We start from the raw sequence: 20,956 nt of genomic DNA, 5'->3' as shown, positions 1-20,956 counted from the left end.
CTAAGAAAACTAATCAGGTTAGGATGGTATTGGAGACAGATCTATGGGACAGGATTGATAGCCCCAAATATACTCACAAATATAGCCAACTGACCTTTATAAAGGAGCCAAGAAAGACAACACAGCAGATACAAAATAACATTTCAACAGATATTCTCATGCAAAAATCAGATATTCTCATGCAAAAAATATTCTAAACAGACCTCCCAGGGATGGGGAACTTTTTTCTTCTGCCAAGAGCCACTTGGATATTTCTAAAATGATCAATACAGATATATGGGCCATGGGTAGCTGTCAAGAAGCATATTAAAACCATACATGTCTGTCTTGTTACATACCAGTCCCTTGAGTCTTATATAGATCATGGGTTGTATGTTCTCTAACCCTTTATTTACAATGACTAAGTCAAAATGGATCATTTCAATGTCAACACAAAACTGCACAACTTCAAAGTGAAAACATAGAACAAAATGTAGAAGGTCTTGTTGTATGGTAATGACTTTCAAAATCAAAGGCAAAGTCTATGGGGAAAAATTGATGAATTGGACTTCAATAAAATTTATTTTTTGCTCTGTGAAGCATTCTATAAAGAGAATGAAAATATAAGCTCATAGACTGGAAGGAAAATATTTTCAAAAGACATCTGGTAAATGATTATTACCTAAAATATACAAAGAACTCTTGAAACAATAAGAAAACAGTCTTATTTAAAAATGGGTGAAGGATGTAAGCATATCCTTACCAAAGGGAAAAAGAAAAGATACACAGATAGCAAATAAGCAAATTAAAATGTTTAATAGTACATGTTATTAAGAAGTTTCAAATTAAAACAGTCATAAGATACCACTGCATTTTTGAAACAAAAATCTAAAACAGTGACAACATCAACTGCTGGTGAGAATATACTGTCACAGACATTGCTATTGGTGAGCATGGAAAATCATTCACCCACGTTGGAGGATGGTCAAATAATTTCTACTGCAAACATACCCTTATCATTTGTTCCCCAACTCTTTAGTATGTACTGAGGTGAGTTGAAAGTTTATGTCCATATGAAAATCTTCACATGGTTTTCATAGCAGCATTATTCATCACAATTAAAACTTGAAAGCAATGAAGATGTCAGGTGAATGGATAAATAAACTATAGTATGAATACACAATGGACTATTACTAAGACATCAAAAGTACAGAGAAAAGTTAAATGTACCTTATTTAATGAAAGAGCTGATATGAAAAGGCTACATACCTTATGATTTCAACTATATAATATTATAATATTTCATTTTGCTATGTGTGTGTGCTACTGCTGGGGCTTGAACTCAGGGCCTCGTCCTCTCAAGACTGGTGCTCTACCACTTGAACCATAGCTCTACTTCTGATCTTTTGCTGGTTAATTAAACATAAGAGTCTTGGCTTTGTCTGCCTGGGCTGACTTCCAACTGTGATCCTTAGATCTCAGCCTCTTGAGTAGCTAAGAATACAGGTATGAGCCACTGGTGCCTGGCACCAACTATATACTATTTCAGAACAAATAAAACTATTGAGACAGAGAAGATCAGCAGTTGTCAGAAATTGGGAAGGAGAAGAGATGAATGAAGAGCAAGAGAGTTTTTAAAGAAATAAAACTATTTGTATGAAACATTGGTGAATATGTATCACTACAGAATGATGGAATAAAAACAGTAAGATTTTTTAGGGCTGGTCTAAACTCTAATGTACAGTGTGAACTCTGGATGATAGTGCTATCTCAATGGAGGCTCATATACTGTACCAGTTTGGTAGGGGACATTGATATGGAAATGATGGGGGTAGATAGGAACTCTACTTCCTGTTTTGTTATGAACAAAAAAGTGCTCTAAAAATCTATTTTATATTGTTTCATTCATTAAAAATAATTGTTTGTTTTACTTTGAAATTACAGATGTAAAGTGGTCTGTATCTTATTTTTCTCTTATTCTGATTGCTCATTAGTTCTCAGTTCCATCTACAAAATTACCACCATTGAAATGTTGGGCATAACTTCAAACATCATGCACACAAACTATCCAATTTGAATCTTACCATATATCAAAGAAGAAATCATTTTTCAGGTATATATTCCAGATATATATTCCAGCCATGGCGTAGCATTAGCCTGTTATTTATTTTCTTTTTTAAATAAGTTTTTTTTTATTGTGAAAATACTGTACAGAGGGTTACAGTTACAAGAGCAAGGTAATGAGTACATTTCTTATCAAGCATTGTTGCCTCCTCCTTTGTTTTTCCCCTCCCATCCTGTCCCTCCCACCTCCTCAACTACTCCCCACCTCCCCACCCCTGCCTAAATTGTAAAGTTTGTTTTTCAGCATAATGTCTTGTACATCTCATTGTTGCAATGGGTCCATCTGTATCCCTATTTAAACATTTTGTTTTTCCCTTCCCCTCCCCAAATTATACCAACATCAAATACAGTGAAAACAGGGGTTATACCATGGGGGAGGGACATACAAAGCAACAAAAAAAATCACATGGTACCTTATAAATATGTTAGGAACAATAGCAAGGAAGAAAAAAACCACTTGTGTCCCTATCCTGGGATTCATTTTGCTTAACATCATCTTATCTGAGCTTTTCTGCTTGTCTCAGACATATACTAGTTATTGCAAATAAGGGAAACCATGGGACCTATGTTTCTTTGGGCCTGGCTTACTTCACTTAATATAATTTTCTCCAAGTCTTTCCATTGCCTAACAAATGGGGCGATGTCATTCTTTCAGATGGAGGCATAAAATTCCATTGTGTATATACACCATATTTTCTTGTTTGTTTGAGGATTTGTTGTTGGGGGATTTAATTTTTTGAGTTCCAGCTATATTTTAGATATGAGACTCTTGTCCAATGTATGGTTAGTGAAGATCTTCTCATTTACCCAAATGATTACAAACAACTGCCCGATAAATAAGTGGGCTAAAGACTTAAAGAGAAACTTCTCTGAACATGAAATAAGAATGGCCAATAGACACATGAAGAAATGCTTAACCTCTCTAGCCATAAAAGAAATGCAAATCAAAACAACACTGATATTCCACCTCACCCCAGTTAGAATGGCTATAATCAAGAACTAATAACAACAGATGCTGGAAGGGATGTGGCCAGAAGGGAACCCTACTGCATTGTTGGTGGGAGTGTAAACTTGTTCAGCCACTTTGGAAAGTAGTATGGAGGTTCCTCAAAGGACTCCACATAGGGCTCCCCTATGACCCTAGCCTGTTATTTATTTCGCAGAAGACACAATAGCAACGACTATCTTCTGCAAGATTATATAGACGGGAGGTAAAGTATGCCAGGTCCAAAGAAACATAGGTCCCATGGTTTCCCTTATTTGAAATAACTAGTATACAGCTAGGATAATCTTACTACACAAGTAGAAAAGGTCATATTTGTAATAACTAGTATATGTCTGGGATAAGTAGAAAAGGTCAAAAGCTATATATCTATGACCAGAGAAGATGAAGTTAAGCAAAATGAACCCCGAGATAGGGACACAAGTAGTTTTTTTCTTTCTTGCTATTGTTTCTAATGTATTTATAAGGTACCATGTGATTTTTTTTGTTGCTTTGTATGTTCCTCCCCCATGATATAACTCCTGTTTTTACTGTATTTGATAATGGTATAATTTGGGGAAGGAAAGGGAAAAAACAAAATGCTTAGATAGGGATACAGGTTGACCCATTGCAACAATGAGATGTACAAGACACTATGTTGAAAAACAAACTTAGGCGAGGGGGGTCAGCAGGAGGGGGCGGAGGGTGTAGTTGTGGAGGGGGGGAGGGAAGGGATGGTAGGGAAAAAACAAAGGAGGAGGCAACAATGCTTGATAAGAAATGTATTCATTACCTTGCTCATATAACGGTAACCCCTCTGTACAGTATATTCACAATAAAAATTTATTAAATAAAAGTTATGCACAAATGGTGCTAAGCAAAATGAACCCCAAGATAAGGACACAAGAGGTTTTATCTTTGTTGCTGTTGTTTTTAATGTACTTATAATGTACTATGTAATTTTTTATTTCTTTTGTATGTTCTTTCCCCAAGGTATAACCCCTGTTTTCACTGTATTTGATTCCAGTACCCTGAATCTTTTTGTTTTAATTGTGAAAATACCATACAGAGGGGTTACAATTACATGGGCAAGATAATGAGTACATTTCTTATCAAGCATTGTTGCATTGTTGCCTCCTCCTTTGTTTCCTCTTCCCATCCCTTCCCATCTCCCTCCGCCCCACCCCATGCCAAAGTTGTAAAGTTCGTTTTTCAGCATAATGTCTTGTACATCTCATTGTTGCAATGGGTCCATCTGTATCCCTGTTTATACAATTTTCTTTTTTCCCCTCCCTTCCACAAATTATACCAACATCAAATACAGTGAAAGCAGGGGTTATACCGTGCGGGAGGGGCATACAAAGCAACAAAAAAAAAATCATCTTATAAATATATTAGAAACAATTGCAAGAAAGAAAAAAAAATTGAATCTTTATCTTGGGGTTCATTTCACCTAACATCAACTTATCTGACTATTTCTGCTTGTCTCAGACATATACTAGTTATTGCAAATAAGGGAAACCATGGGACCTATGTTTCTTTGGGCCTGGCTTACTTCACTTAATATAATTTTTTCCAAGTCTTTCCATTTCTTAACAAATGGGGCAATGTCATTCTTTCTGATGGAGGCATGGAATTCTGTTGTGTATATATACCACATTTTCTTGATCCATTCATCTACTGAGGGGCATCTGTGTTGGTTCCATATCTTAGCTATGGTAAATAATGCTGTAATATACATTTTCTAATTTGGAGAGGGGAAGGGAAATAACAAAATGGTGAAACAAGGATACAGGTTCATCCTTGTAACAATGAGATGTACAAGACACTATATTGAAAACAAACTACAACTGGAAGGGGGAGTTAGGGAGGGGTTGAGGGAAGGGATGGTAGGGGAAAAACAAAGGAGGAGGTAACAATGCTTGAGAGGAAATGTACTCATTGCCTTACTCATGTAACTGAAACCTCTCTGTATAGTATCTTTAAAATAAAAATATATATTAAAAAAGGAATATATAGACTGGATAAAACACGTACTCTAGAGATAAATGACACTATTGAAGGCCTGGGCCAAGGAAAAAAGTCAAGCTTCAGGAAAGTGAATTCAGAATGTAGGTCAGCAAGAATTAGCTGAAGGTAGCATCTTAGTATTCAGGAAAAGAGGGTGACTTGTATTTTTTTTAAGAACTGTGATTGGTTTTCAAATAAAGGAGGTGATTGATAGTTAAAAAAAAAGGAGGGAGTTCTAGCAAATACGAATAGGTGCTGGTGGCTCATGTCTGTAATCCTAGCTATTCAGGAGGCTGAGATCTGAGGATAGAGGTTCAAAGCCAGCCCAGGCAAGAAAGTCTGTGAAACTCTTTATTTTTAATTAACCAGCAAATTCAGAAGTGAACCTGTGGCTTAAGTAGAAGAGAGCCAGCCTTGAATAAAAAAGCTAAGGGACAGTGCCTGAGTCCTAATTTCAAATCCCAGCATTGGCAGGAAGGAGGGAAGGAAGAAAGGAAGGGAGGGAGGAAGAGAAGAAGGAAGGAAGGAAGGAAGGAAGGAAGGAAGGAAGGAAGGAAGGAAGGAAGGAAGGAAGGAAGGAAGGGAGGGAGGGAGGGAGGGAAAGTAAGCAATATTAAATGACCTCTGGACTTAGCAGTTTGAGAGGACAGTATCAAGAAGGTGCAGACAGGGCAGAAATTTGAGGGAAGAAAGCTGAGACCTGAATAGAGATCCTGAAAAAAAAGTCTAATACATTCTCTTAAGAAGTTATTTAAGGAAGACAGTGACAAGAAATTTTGAGGAGCAAACGCGTAATATATTATCATATAATATTCTCTAACATAAAGAAGCAATAAAATGACTTGTGAACTGACAGATTATTTGCTTCCAAGTTCGAATCCTACTTAACACTTATTAAAGTTCTGCTCAGGACAAAACTACAAGCACCAATAGCCCATAACGGACAGTGGAGTAAGAGGCAGTTACCTCTATGGAGCCCTTAGAAACTGATAGAACGGCTCGTGCATGTCCAATTAACCACTGCAGGAGTGAAGCAGTGCTCAGGAAAAGAATGAACTCTACATAGACTGTCAAAGGCATACAAGAAGGAGAATGTAGGGAGAGGAGGACTGAGCAGTGGAGGAATCCTGCTACGAGCAGGGAGGCTGTACAGAGTATTGCATGTTGGAACGAGAACAAGGCTGGAGCATAGCAGGTGGCAGAGATGTTGAAGGGTGACTGGGAAAAGCCTAGCCTACAATATCAGGGGCCTCACCCACTGTCCGAGAGCCTGGGGTCACACACAGAAGGTCTTCCTAACAGACTCTAGCTAGGAAAACTGTAGGGCTTTTTCCACATTCATAATTTAGATTCAGATCTTGAGCATTTAGACAGAGTTCAGATTGGTCATGAGGTCTTCCCATGCTGATTTCATGGCCAGTTTCCTGGGGTGGTTCTACTATTCCTGCCAAAGGCACGGGAGGAATAACAAGCAGGGTTATAAATTCATCCCTTCCAGGGGATTCTGACTCAATGCCAGCAGTCTGAACTTCTCACCCCTGGTTCCTGTGTCAGAGGCAAGCCCTATCATTGAAGGAGTGTTCTAGGTGGAGCTCTTGGAGACGTTTAGGAACTAGTCACTGAAGACGTGCTCTGGACCCAGGCATCAAAGGCCAGCAGGCCAGGGGCAGCCCCTCCCTGTGCTGTAGCTAGCTGCAGGGCATGGGAAAGGTCTCCCAGCCCAGGGAATTCAGTCAACATGGCGAGCAGGTTGGATGTGCTATGCCAAGCACACAACTCTAGTTGGTAACTCCCTAGACATGGGTATTTCAAAAGCCACTGGCCATCAGCAGTAGGACTGTATGGTGACTAGGGGGAAAAATAAGCATGTAGTTGGAAGTCAGCAAGTGACTATTCTCAAGCTGCTGTAGAGCCAACCAAGAAAGGCTTTTTTTTTTCCTACTCTGTTTTCCTTTCTGGCTGTTGCACCCAGTGGTCAGCTTACAGTATATTAAAAAAATGAACTCTGTTCCAGCCCAGAACCACAAAAACAAATGGCTCTTGACTGAGTTGTGGGGGGAAAATGCAGAGGCAAAGACAAGCTATTCAGAAGAAAATTAAGTATGTGAATGTTGTCAGGTCTGGACACAGGTCTGGAATGGTGTGATGCTGGTTAGCTCGCAGATGAAAATAATTTTAAGCAAGCTCTATGCTGTAGTCATTAATATTTCAGAGATAAGCATTGACTCTATTGGCTAGTCAATAGAAGACGACCAAGGGAAAACAGCTAAAAATATAAATAAAAACAAAATAAAAATGATTGAATTAATAAGGAAAGTGCAAGTTTTTTAAATTTTCAAATTTTTACAGTTTTTGTGTTTTTTTAGATCAATCTTACATTCACAGATGTACGAATATGTATGTTCACATACATATATAGTATTAGAAAAACTGGATAGGTATACATTGCTTTTGCTGTGTTTACAACACATATCTGATTCAGATAATTTTGCTTCAACCCTTAGTCAGGGTTGAAGGAAGGGTCACAAGCAGTGATTTCTAAGAGAGGTTAAAAAGTTGGCAATAGAACAAAACCAACCCAGTGGTAACTGGATGGTTCAAAGGCATTTTGGGCTCTCCTTCCCTTCTCCTGCTCAGTATTAGCCAGCGTCCAGACTTCCTCCTGCTTCTGTCCCTGCTGACTTCACCCACTCTCAGGACCTTCAGAGTCTCACACATGGGTGCCTTTGTATCTCTGACTCCTATGGAAGCTCCAACCAGATCCAGGTGTGAACACCCAGCCACATCACAGGCATCTTCACAGAGGCCCGACCCCCACACCATCCCTACAGTTTCTCCTGAGATCCTCGCTTCCTTTCTGGGGATTTTCCGTGTCTCAGGGGAGGGCATCTCCACTATTCAGCTGCTCATACCAGAAATCTGGTCACTTTCATTCTGAACAGTAGCAACAAATACAGACTCTTTCTTTCCTTCCTTCCTTCCTTCTTTTCTTTCTTTCTTTCTTTCTTTCTTTCTTTCTTTCTTTCTTTCTTTCTTTCTTTCTTTCTTTCTTTCTTTCTTTCTTTCTTTCTCTTTCTTTCTTCCTTCCTTCCTTCCTTCCCTCTCTCTCTCCCCCTCTCCACCCCCCCCTCTTACTTTTTTTGTTCTTTGTGAGGCTTGAACTCAGGCTCTGGGTGCTGTCCCTGAGGACTTTTGCTCAAAGCTAGCACTCTACTACCTTGAGTCACAGTTCTACTTACAGTTTTTGAGTGGTAATTGGGGATAAGAGTTTCATGGGGACTTTTCTAAAGCCCGGGCTGACTTTGAACTGTGACCTTCAGATCTCAGCCTCCTGAGTAGCTAGGATTACAGGTGTGAGCCATCAGCGCCGGGCCAGACTCATTCTTCATAACTTGAGGTGAACATTAGATGGGAGCTCGGTGTACTTCTGCATCAGAATGACACTCACTGCTAGCCACTATCTGCTGGCAAAGCAAGGCACTTCTAAAAACATCAATACTGCAGTTCAAATACTTAAATTAAAAAAAAAAGAGAGACTGATAAGTGAATAAAATTAAAAAGATAAACTCTGGGGGCTGGGAAGGTGGCTCAGTGGTAGAGCGCTTGCCTTGCATGCCTGAGGCCCTGGGTTCGATTCCTCAGCACCACATAAACAAAAAGAAAAAAGCCAGAAGTGGTGCTGTGGCTCAAGTGGTAGAGTGCTAGCCTTGAGCTGAAGAGCTGAGGGACAGCACCCAGGCCCAGAGTTCAGGTCCCATGACCGGATCCCATTCCCACCCCCCCCCCGAAAAAAAAAGATAAACTCTGTCTTTTTCCTTCAACCTCCTACTTAATTTCAGTTTCTTGTCTATTACTTATCAACCTTTGAGCATGCAAAAGTCAGCTTGAGTAGCCATTTTAGAATATGAAAATCAATGCTTCCATAATTTATATTCTCTAGAAATTCCCTGACTTTGCCCCTTCCATGTCTGTACCATCCATATTCCAAGTCTATTCCCATATCAAACATAATGGCAGGGTGGTGACTTTTCATGGCAGGACTGAGAGTGGGGATAAAGAGGCCTTTCTTGGTTGTTAAGTTTAGTTAAAGACAATAAAAATAAATGCTCAAAACAGCCACATCAAAATTGCTTTTGGGTGATTCCTATTACCATTTTGTTTTTTTTTAGATTTTAGTGGGCAAATTATTTTTATAGTCTTCATTTCCTCTTCGGTACATTGAGAATGCTATTAGGTCCTGTCTTCCAGGGCTGCTCTGAGCATTCAGTGAGTAAATACTTGTAAAATGAGAAGTACCTGGTGCATTGTGACAATTCTGTATTTTAAAGAAATAGAGTAACCACTTGTTGGGGTTTGTACTTATTTAAAGTCTCAAGATTTTAAAGGTAGAGGTGACCAAAAGGATTGTTTAAACTTCAATTTCATTCTCTAAGTGACTTGTCCAAATTAATGGTTCTATATTGTTACACAATGTAACGATAAAATAAATGATTCTATGCAATCTCTGTGATGACTCAGAAAGGAGAAATATTTACTGTATTGATCAACATTCATGAAGGCTATCATTATTCATTAATAGTATTAACATATTCAAATCTAACATGGACCTTTGTGTATAGTGGTGAATTTAAATATTTTTGCTAGTACTTGCCCCCTTGTTCCATAGGAAACGCATGATAATTTATTATTCTTTTAAATATGAAGGATATAGTACAGCAAAACAAAACACCAAGAAGCAGGTACTTGAAAAGTATAATAAGGGGTCAAGGGGAAAGGGATAAATGAATGAAGAAGAGATAGGGGGGGATTGCAATCAAGAATCAAATGTATATCCTACAAATTTAAGAAGAGTATGGGAGGGCTGGGAAGGTAGCTTAGTGGTAGAGCACTTGCCTTGCATGCCTGAGGCCCTGGGTTCAATTCCTCAGCACCACATAAGCAAAAAGAAAAAAGCCGGAAGTGGTGCTATGGCTCAAGTGGCAGAGCGCTAGCCTTGAGCTGAAGAGCTGAGGGACAGCGCCCAGGCCCAGAGTTCAGGCCCCACAACCGGACCCCCCCCCAAAAAAAGAGAAGAGTATGGGAAGGTATGGATAGGGGAGGGAAGGGTGAGAATGTTGAAAGAGGTGACATGGACCAAGATATATCGTATTCATAAACTTCTTTGTTAAATGGCAACTCTTTTGTGTAACTACTTAAAGATAATAATAAAAAGAAAAAACTTATGGAGGGCAGAGATATCCCATATAGTCCCAACCAATTCTATAACTACAACAAACAATACTGCACACCAGAGATAACCTTTACTTTATACTGTTATAATTAATTAGCATTTATTACCAACACAAATTTGTAATTACTTTTCTGGCCTAACTCAGAAATTCAAGGATCAAAGCCAGGTACCAATGGCTCATACCTGTAATCCTAGCTTCTCAGGAGACTGAGATCTGAGGATTATGGTTCAAAGCCAACCTGGGGAAGAAAGTCTATGAAAACTTTTGTCTACAATTAATCAATTAAAAAAACCTGGAAGAGCACTAGCCTTTAGCAAAAAAGCTCGGGGCAGCATTCATGCCCTGTGTTCAAGCCCCAGGACAGGCACAAAAAAAACCCCAAAACTTCAAAGAACATATTGAGCATGGAGGTCCTATGTTAGTAGCCCAACTAAGTATGGCAAATACATTGCTGTATTGCTTCTAAATGTATTGCTTCTTAAAAAAAAAAAAAAAAAGGCTCATACTGGAACTTTGCTTTGCTGCCATTTGCCTCAAAGGTGACAGCTTTTGCAAGAAATGTTGATGCCTGGCTCATCTCTATGTTCTGAAAGAATTATAGTTTCAATCAGGTTGCCTAGTCAATTAGATTTGCAATGAGCAATTCATGACTCACAGAAGATATATATTGCAATTAAGGATTCACTGAAAACATGGAAACTGAATTTTCTCTATAATAATAGGAAGCAAGCTCTTCCAACTTGCCATAGCAAACCTTTAACAAAATGCCTACTGTGTGCTGCTGGCCCGACAAAGATGCTTGGGCAGCTGTCATTCTGAAGGTTCACATCTTTCAGAAAGAGGAGCAAATCTGTTTAGTTTGGGGGGAAGTAAAAAAAATTCAATTTTTTTTTACAAAATTAAAAAAATGAGAGCTCCACATCCATATAGTTGGTATTAGAGCTGATTTCTTTCTACAGTGTACATCTTAGTACAATATATATGTTGAAGCTAATTTTTAAAAAGACACTCTTTAAAAAAAAACTCTACATTAAACGGGGACTTGAGCCATGAATTCACTTACCTACATAAGGAGAGACATTTATAGCAAACCATAGTTGAGTACAATTCTTGTCATGGGTTCTTTTTTAAAAACACAAAACAAAACCCCCCAAAACAGGAGTCTCCAGCTTTCCTGCCTGCCTTGATCTACCTTTGCAGAAGCTACCTGCCTTCTGGCTATGATTGCTTCCACCAGCCTGCAGTGCCTCTTCATTTCAACTATGCACAGGAACAGCACAGCCCACAGAGCTTTCAAAATAAATCAGGAGGTCAGCTCCATCTCTGTGTCTATAGTGCACACAGAAGAACATGAATAAAATCGTTCCCCTTCAGTGTTCTCTTGGCAATCATCATGACTTACCATCTGAGTGGGAGAGGGTCTAATTAACCACTCATCAGTCTCAAAGTTTGAAAAGCGCTGTCAATCCCCTGGAGCTGGAGAGCTTCCTTCTGCCTGCTTTCCTGCAAAGCAGGAAGTCTGTGTCTTGAAGAACTCACAAGGAAGGGAAAGAATTCCACATTGCTGCTGCTGCTTCTTCTCCCCTGTCTACCCACTCCACCCACTTCCTTTGATCCATCCCTTGTGACCATTCCTTTGGCCTCTGTTTTACCCGTGGCTGCTATGCCCCAAGCATCTCAGTTCACACACCTCAAGCCAAATGTTTCCCTTGCTTCATAATATTTTTGGAGACATAGCTGACCTAAGAATTGTTCCAATTACAACAGCCTCCTGCCACTCTCACCATTTTTTTCCCACAAAGTAGGCCCTCATCAAGAGAGCTGTGGTGTGTAGCATTGCTGACCTTCCTCTTGCTGATGCAGTAAGGTCTTTGGGATGGATCCTGCTACTGCTGTGTCCCAGTGGGTCTTGCATTTTATAAGAAAAGCCTTCGTGATTTATTGTTGAAACTAGTGTTATTATTTAGAACTTTATTTCTCCACGTTACTTCAGGTTCATTCTCATAAGGTGTATGAAACTCTTTTTATTTTTAAGAGTGTAGACTTCGATGGAAAAGTCCATAACTCGTTCAAGGCATTTGAGATTCAAAGATCAGCCCTATGAGCCACACAGGCCATTTTGTCCATACAACTACACACACAGAAACAGCCTTTGCCCCCTTTTCTTTATGACTAAATTTTGACTTAAAATATGAAATGAAATCTTTAACATTTTAGAAAGAAAATCCTAAGGAGAGTACAACAATTTGTAAAGATTGTAGGATACAATGAAAATATACTAAAATAATTCCATTTTAGCAATAAGCAAATGGAAGTTGAAATGATAAAAAAGCAGTCCCTCTACAATAGTATCATAAATAAGAAATTCTTATGTACTATCAAGTATGTATGTGTGAATACTGTACATATGAAAACTATATATGTAAACTATACTATGTGAAACTATGCTAGAACCTATAAATCACTGTTGTCAAATCAAAGGAAACCTACATTCTATGAATCAGAATATTAAAATTGTTATTTCTCCAAACTAAAATATTCAACACAATCCAAATCAAAATTACACTGGGATTAAAAATCAGATATTATATGTCATTTTTAAATCTTAAAAGGGAAGGCAGAGGCACTACAATAGCCAAACAATAGGAAAAGAACAAAAGTGGAATATGCACAGTATTGGATATCAAGACTTACCTAAACCTAACTAATCAAGACAGTGTCATACTGATGAAACAATAAACAGAGGAAAGCAGAAAATGAATGCATTACTATGTGGTCAAAGAAATTCAGTGAAGATAGTCCTACCAATCTAGAGCTCAAACAAGTGATGTTAATATACCAAAAAGAAAAGAATTTTGATTCATCCTTGTAGCTTGAAAAAAAATATATAAACTCAAGCCAGGTGCTAGTGGCTCACACCTATAACCCTAACTACTCAGGAGGCTTATTACATCTGAGGATTATGATTTGAAGCCAGCCCTGACAAGAGAGAAAGAAAAAGAAGGAAAGAAAAAGAAGGAAAGAAAGAAAGAAAGAAAGAAAGAAAGAAAGAAAGAAAGAAAGAAAGGAAGGAAGAAAGAAAGGAAGGAAGAAAGAAAGGAAGGAAGAAAGGAAAGGATATATAAAGGAAGAAAGAAAGAAAGAAAGGAAGAAGGAAAGAAAGAAAGGAAGGAAGGAAGGAAGGAAGGAAGGAAGGAAGGAAGGAAGGAAGGAAGGAAGGAAAGAAGTCTTATCTCCAATTAAGCAGCAAAAGTTAGAAGTGGAGGTGTGATTCAAGTGGCAGAGTGCTATCCTTGAGCACAAAAACTCTCGGAAAGTGTCCAGGCCCTGAATTCAAGCTCCAGAACTGACAGACATGAAAGAAAGGTCTCAAAACAGATCATAGACCTTAATATTAAACAGATCATATACCTTAATATTAAAACAGAACCGTGTAACAAACCTTTTATTAGGCTAAGATTTCTTAGATATAACATTAAAATATGAAAAATAGACAAATATATTTCAGCAAAATTAAAGACTTTGCTTCTGTGAAAGACACTGATAAGACAAACAAAATGCAAATCATATCTGTCAAGGGCCTTATATCTAGAACAGTCAAAACAACCCTTCACAAAACTTAGTAACCAGAAAGCAATACAGTTTAAAAGGGATGTAAGATTAGAACAGATACCTTTTGAAAGAGGAAGGATGGCAAATAAGCACATGAAAAATGTTTAAGAACATGCAAACTAAAAATCACAATGTGCTAACACTTAAGCATAGAATGTCTAAAAACAAAACACAAATTGATAATAAAATGTAGAACATTTTGAGCTCTTATATTTTGTTGATTGAATACAAAAGTAGGATCATTTTGAAAATGTTTATGGTTTTCTTATAAAAGTAAAAGAGGAGCCAAGTGTCAGTGGCTCAGACCTGTTATCCTAGCTACTTAGGAAGTAAGATCTGAGGATCGTGGTTTGAAGCCAACCAGGGAAGAAAGTCTGTGAGATTCTTATCTCCAATTAATCACCCAAAAATGCCATAAGTGGAGCTGTGGTTCAAGTTGATTAGCGCAAAAAAGAAAACACACACACACACACACACACACACACACACACACACACACACACACACACACACACACACACACACACACACACACACACACACACACACAACTCAGGGACAGCTCCCAGGCCTTGAGCTCAAGCTCATACCCACTTACCACCAAAAAATCAGTGGTTCATCATATGTACCCACAATCTCATTCCTGCTTTTATGCAAAAGAAATGAAAATATATGTTTAAAAAACTTGAATGAAACTCCAAGAAATAAAAAAAACCTGTATACTAAAAATAGTGATTTTTTTTACTGCACACATATACATGTTGCAGTTCAACTTAAAGAAAATACAAACATTACAAATTTAAGAGGAAGAATACAATGATATGTAACTTATAAATAGAAGTTATTTTAAAATGCCAACTACCAACGATACACTTGGGAGAGAGGAAATAGAATGAGGTACTAATTGAACAGTAGTAAGTGGAATAAATACTTCTGAAGAGAACTCTGCTCTTGCTTGGCATGTGCCTTTGACATGCAGAGGAAGGAACATTACTTTCCCAATTCTTTACCTTTAAAGAATCATCCATTGATCTCATTAACTCTCATAAGTAGCACTTAGTGCTTGTTTACTTTTCTAACTTATGAGAAGAATTCTTTGCTTTTCTGTACCATAGGCTTGTTACTCAATCTCATGGTATCACTTTCTTACGGACACAAGATTTTATTTCTTAACACAAATCTATTTTCTCTTCATATAGGAACTATGGAGTGACAGACCAGCTTGTGAATAAAAAATTATACATATATGAAGATTCAGCAACCTAGAGATTAGGATAATTCTGATGTACTATTATAATGTATAGTGGTTTCTTCTGTGTTGACAAAAGTTTTACTCATCATTATTTTCCCCTTAAATTAAATTCCCACCTTTTTGTATGTCATATACAGAACTGTAAGGTTCTTTAGTCCAGAACAAACTAAATTGCCCTGATGAAATGATTATAGGCCATAATTAATACTTATTTCCATCTCTGACTTCTCTCCTTGGTTTAAGTCAAGAAACTTCAAAGTCCTACAAGAGAGAATTCTACTGGAGAGAATTTTTTCATATATATGTCTTTGCCACCTAATAGCATCTAACATAGACCAAAAGCTTAAATACACTAAATTGCTGATATAGTTAGCTGGCCTTCCATTTTGCAATTTAAGGATAAAATCAGTTAACTGCAAAAAACTAGTCAAGTTTGACACATGCATGGGTTTTTCCAGAGCTCATGTTGTGGCCATTAATATCTCATCCCATGTTTAATACATGCAGAAAAAAACTTCTTTTTCTTTTCAATCTCCCCTTCTCTCCTTCCTTATTTTGTCTTTATTCTAATTCAACATCCAAATCTCTCTACTAGTATATAAGCCCTAGGAAAGCAGAAACTGGTTGTATCCACTTCAGTATTCCTAGAACCTGAATCTTAAGGTGCCTGGCACCTAGTAGACACATGATAAATATTCACTTGTTAAATTTGCCCCTCCGTTTAGTGATACCTATCTACTGGAGACTCACTAATGGAAAGAAACAAAAAAAATACTTCACACAATTTACCTGTAAAGAGGTTCTACAAGGTCCTTTTCAAGAAAATCATGATCATTCTTGACAGCCACAATGTTGATGGGAAACTGTGAATCTAAGAGGAAAAGGGGGAGGCAAAGAGGTTTATGCACAGGTTGTGTCTAAATGGGTACCAACATTTTCAGGCCACCAAGGTCTGCATAAACTACCAATCTTAATTGCAGTCATTGCCCATTCTGCCCATTATCATTATTGGTGGTGTTTAAAATAGCAGGCAATTTTATTTTTATCACAGTAAATGCTTTTGAGAGTACAATGTAAGTGGGAAATATGAGAATAATCAAGAGCTTGACCTTGGATAGGATTAAATACTAAGTGCCTGCATTTTTCTAGCTCATCCTTATTGCAGACAGCTGCTGATGCAGAGTTGGAGAAGAGCTTTTCCATTTTCACCATCCACCTAAAGCATAGGTCACTGACTTTTATCCTGATGATCTCAGGGAATACTTAGTTTAGCAGATTTCTTTTTCTTTAAAAAAGGACATTTCCCAAAATATCCGAAGTTCAATAGTCTCAAATGTTTTCTTTTGTAGTGGCATTCTGAGTCACTTTGAAGTGTCAGAAAAAGAGAAGAAGGCATTCCAACGCCACGACTTTTCTCCAGCAGCCCAATTGTGCCAGCTTGGAAGGTCATTGGCAATATTTAGAACATGGTATTAGTTTTTGGCACCTCATTTATATAGGCAGAACTCTGGAAATCATTGGCAAGGGAAGTCAGGGTCAAAGTTAATGACATTGGTTCATTATTATTTTCCTGATGTTCTTTCTTTTTCCTCTATGTATCTGGTGGTACTGGGGTTTGAGTTTGCCCCATGCACTTGTTAGGCAGGCGCTTGAAGACCTATCTATAGCCCTTTTTGCTCTGGCTACTTTTGAAATAAGGTCCTGCTTTTTGCCTGGGCTGCTTGAATCTCTGTTCTTCCTATCTATCCTTCTTGCTATGACTAAGATGACAGATGCATTTCTCTATGCTCAGGTTTTTCTAGAGATGGGGTCTTCTTTTTGGTAGGGGGCTCTTGGTTAGTCTGCAACTACAATCCTTCCAGTCTTATGCTCTAAGAAAGATTATAGGCATGAACTACCAAGCCCAGATCTCATATTTCGTTTTTTAGTATGTAGACTTTGCCAATCAGGCTAAATATTAGTGTATTTAATATTTAAATGTTATTTAACCATTAATGTGAGCTGGAAGTAGTAATAATTCTACCAGGAATTGTGTTTCATGCCCGCAATCCCTGCTCCTTGGGAGGCAGCCAGGAGAATCTTAAATTCAAGGAAAGCAACGTAATGTTTTCAAGACCCTAACTCATAAACAAAATATAGACAAAAATGTTTTGAGGCATGGCTTAAATGGTAGAGAATTTACTTGAAGCCCTGGGTTCAATTCTAAGCAAGTAAGTAAACAAATAAATAACAACAAGAAAAAAAGATGTCCCCCCCCCATCTGGTGAAATAAATGATTAAATTCTAGCTGGTCCCCACATGGAGACAATCTCATTCTACTAGCAAGTGAGCTGGTTAGAGCAAGAAATATAGACAGAAAGCCCACCTGCCCTGGCTTCAAATCTTGACTACTTCTTAGCTATATAGGTTCAGGCCAGTGACCTAATTTCCTCTAGGACACTGTGTCTTCATTTGGAAAACTGGAAGATGATAATTATAATCACTAGCTTATGGTGGTATCTGGATACTAATGAATAATGTAAGTATTCCGAATAGTAGACCTGGCATGTGGGAAGCTCTTGTAGAGTATTTATTCCTATTGCTATCACATTTACTCAGTTCCCAAGGCTTGAACACAAGGTCCATTTGTAACATAGACCTTTATGGACTCGTCATGTGTGAATCCCATGGTGTTCTGAGTTTCTAGAGAAGTGACACTAAAGAAGAGGTACTCACTGAAGGTCAAGAGACAGGGACTTTAAAGTTGTCCACTTAGAAGAGTCACTTGTCTAGTCTTTTTCTGGTCAGTAAATTGGTGGTGAAAAGTGCTAAATGGGAGATTTAGCATATAAAAAATCTTTCTTGTTTATGCTGAACACCAGTGGCTCATGCTTGTCATCCTAGCTACTCAGGAGGCTGAGATCTGAGGATTTTGATTTGAAGCTAGTCTGTCAGGGAAGTCTGTGAGACTCCTATCTCTATTAACCAGCAATCAACAACAAAAACAACACCAACAACTGGCTGGAAGTGGTAGAGGGCTAGTACTGAGTGAAAAAGCTAAAAGATAGTGCCTAGGCTCTGGGTTCAAGTCCTAGTAGCAGACAGATGCGCGCGCGCGCACACACACACACACACACACACAGAATCTTCTTTGTCTAAAAGGTACTCTATGAAGACTTTTACAGACATTCTACAACTTTCAGGAATAAGCTCTCCTTTGTCTTCACACAATTTTTAAAAAAAATTAGAGAAAAGTGTTTTATTTTGTTGTTGTTGTTAAAGGTAACACTGAGTGTCCAGATAAAGCGACAGAGTCATCTGTTAATACAGGTCGATTTTGTTGATTCTTTCCCTCCAACACAAACTTCATGCCATCAGGAAGGGATGTTTTGAGTGCAAGGTATCCTGTTTACCTTTGCAGACCCATGCACACTCCATTTGTCTACATCCTGCTTCATGCCCTGAGATTCCCCTGTGTGGCTGGATGGCATCCAGCGGGACTCATGCCCACTGCCTTCCTTTTGTATTTGTCACTGGGAATCCTTGACTAAAATGGGAGGAGGAATAGGAGGTCAGGATATTTATGCACAGGAGAGGGCACCGATGGCCAGCTGTGTGCTCATTCCTAGGGTCTTCTCCAAGGATCCTCTCTCCTGGGCTCCAACACCCACTCCCTTCACTCGGGTCTAGTGTAGTGGCAGTTTGCTGCTGTGTGGTCTGGATAGACAGACAGTTATATCTTGTCTCCATCTTTGGGATGAAATGCCACCAGCAAAAGTCCTCCATTGAAGAGCCCACTTATGTCAGCTGCTTACTATTGGCATGCAATGAATTCATAAGTGTAAGAATGATCCCAAAAAGGAGCCTAAACTTTGGTTCTGATTTTAGATATAAGTGAAATACAGGTAAGTACATTTGTTAACTGTCACTTAAATAATCCATAAAAGCACTAGCAATAAAATCCTCTTCCCAGAAACTGAGGAGAATGACATCTGGCTCAAATCGTTGCTTCACATGGTTTCCCCTTTTGTACTAGGGATTGAACTGAGGGCTTTGCGCATCTGAGGCAAGCACTTTGCCACTGAGCCATACTTCTAGACTCTTTTAGCATTATTTTCAAGGTTGGGTTTTGCTTTCTGCCTGGGCTGGGTTGTGATTGTATTTCATGTGCTTTCTCGTGGCACTGGGGATGACAGGGATGCATTATTACACCTAGCCACTGTGCGTCCCCCATAGCTGGCATAACAGGCGCATACTACTGCACCCAGCCACTGGCTGAGATGGAATCTCTGAATCTTTTAGGACTAGGCTGGCCTTGAACTTCAATGTCCCTATTTTGACTTCACAAGTAGCTAGGATTACAGACTCGCACCCACTGAACCTGGCACTTTTGTTTTTCATATCAACAGAAATAGGTGAAAAACATTGTAATGATACCTCTAAGAAAAAAATTTAACAAGTAGTTGTAGTCGAAAAAAGAAAACCAAAGAGTAGTGAAGGAAAAAAAAAAAAAAGAAAAATACAGAAGAAAGGAAAAGCTGCTGATAGTGGCAAATTGGAAAGCAGAGCCACCTTCCCAGCCCCACCTTATAAATTTTAAGCTTCAGATTTGTGTTTTGCTTCAATATGATACAATGAAGAAGGTAAAATGAGTTTGGGAAATGATTTGCATTTCCAAAGTGCTATCATAATAAGCTTTGACACTATACAGAGTGAGGGGAGAGGAAGCCAAGTGGGAGAAAAGAAAAGACTTGGAAACCAAAACAAGCCACAGGGTCCACATAACTCATTTGTATTCTTTTCTTAAAGAATGAAGAGAAATAGCCAGGAGCTGGTGGTTCACACTTGTAAATCCTGACTATTTAGGAGGTTGAGATCCAAGGATCAAGGCGAAACCAACCAGGAAAGAAACATCCTTGTGACCCATATCTCTGATGAACCAGCAAGAAAGCTGGAAATGGAGCTGTGGCTCCAATAGTAGAGCAAAGCTGAGCCACAAAGCCAAGTGGGAGTGCAAGGCACTGAGTTCAAACCCCAGTAATGAAGACAAAGGCTGACTTACCTTCATATAACTGAGCATATTGCGGAAATCCAGCTGCTCGGAGCCAGTCACATGCTTCCTTTGCCTCAATTTCTGAAAAAATACAAGGGGAAAAAAAACCATGATGAGTACAACAGCTACATTCTGCCTCATTAACCATAGAGAGTCTGCTGAGCTCTGTGACAGCTCTTACACGGCAAAACCTTTTCCAGGTATATCTGCGAGTTGGCCTTCCCAGAAATGGGCGTAAAATGGACAGGGAACACAAAGGAGCTTGTTATGCATCTAACTGAGATTATCTTCACTGGGAACCCATAAGTACAAGGATAATAACAAAACCACACATGCCAGAATACAAAGGCTGAGTTTCAGGCAGGAAAAAAATACCTTATTTATACATCAGGGAACCAAGGAAATAGAAAGAGGAAAATTGTTACAATACTCTTTTTAATGGATTTTTTAAACAAAGGCTTTTTTGTTTATTTTGTTTTTACTTTTGTTTAGTTTGCTTGTAATGCGTTGAGTATTGAGTCATTGGTAAAACGTGGCCTTATAAATTTATTTTTTTGGGGGGGGGGGTCTGGTCGTGGGGCCTGAATTCTGGGCCTGGGCACTGTCCCTCAGCTCTTCAGCTCAAGGCTAGCGCTCTACCACTTGAGCCACAGCGCCACTTCCGGCTTGTTTCTTTTTGCTTATGTGGTGCTGAGGAATTGAACCCAGGGCCTCATGCATGCAAGGCAAGTGCT

At 38.7% G+C, this 20,956-nt stretch overlaps 1 protein-coding gene across 3 annotated transcripts in view; it reads right to left on the bottom strand.

Annotated features, from left to right (window-relative positions):
* The window catches only part of Stard13 (StAR related lipid transfer domain containing 13), a 252,135-nt gene that overhangs the window by 52,091 nt on the left and 179,088 nt on the right, over positions 1-20,956 (bottom strand). For all 3 annotated transcript variants that reach the window (XM_070002983.1, XM_070002984.1, XM_070002982.1), the window contains exons 2-3: positions 20,232-20,303; positions 15,980-16,061 (exon numbers count right to left, since the gene is read on the bottom strand). In XM_070002983.1, the coding sequence (XP_069859084.1) occupies positions 15,980-16,061; positions 20,232-20,303 (154 nt within the window). The remainder of the gene's footprint in view (positions 1-15,979; positions 16,062-20,231; positions 20,304-20,956) is intronic.

Source organism: Dipodomys merriami, unplaced genomic scaffold (genome assembly GCF_024711535.1).
Source record: "Dipodomys merriami isolate MVZ:Mamm:240054 unplaced genomic scaffold, mDipMer1.0.p SCAF_6, whole genome shotgun sequence".
Lineage (NCBI taxonomy): Eukaryota > Metazoa > Chordata > Mammalia > Rodentia > Heteromyidae > Dipodomys > Dipodomys merriami.
This window is presented reverse-complemented; position numbering and strand designations above follow the sequence as displayed.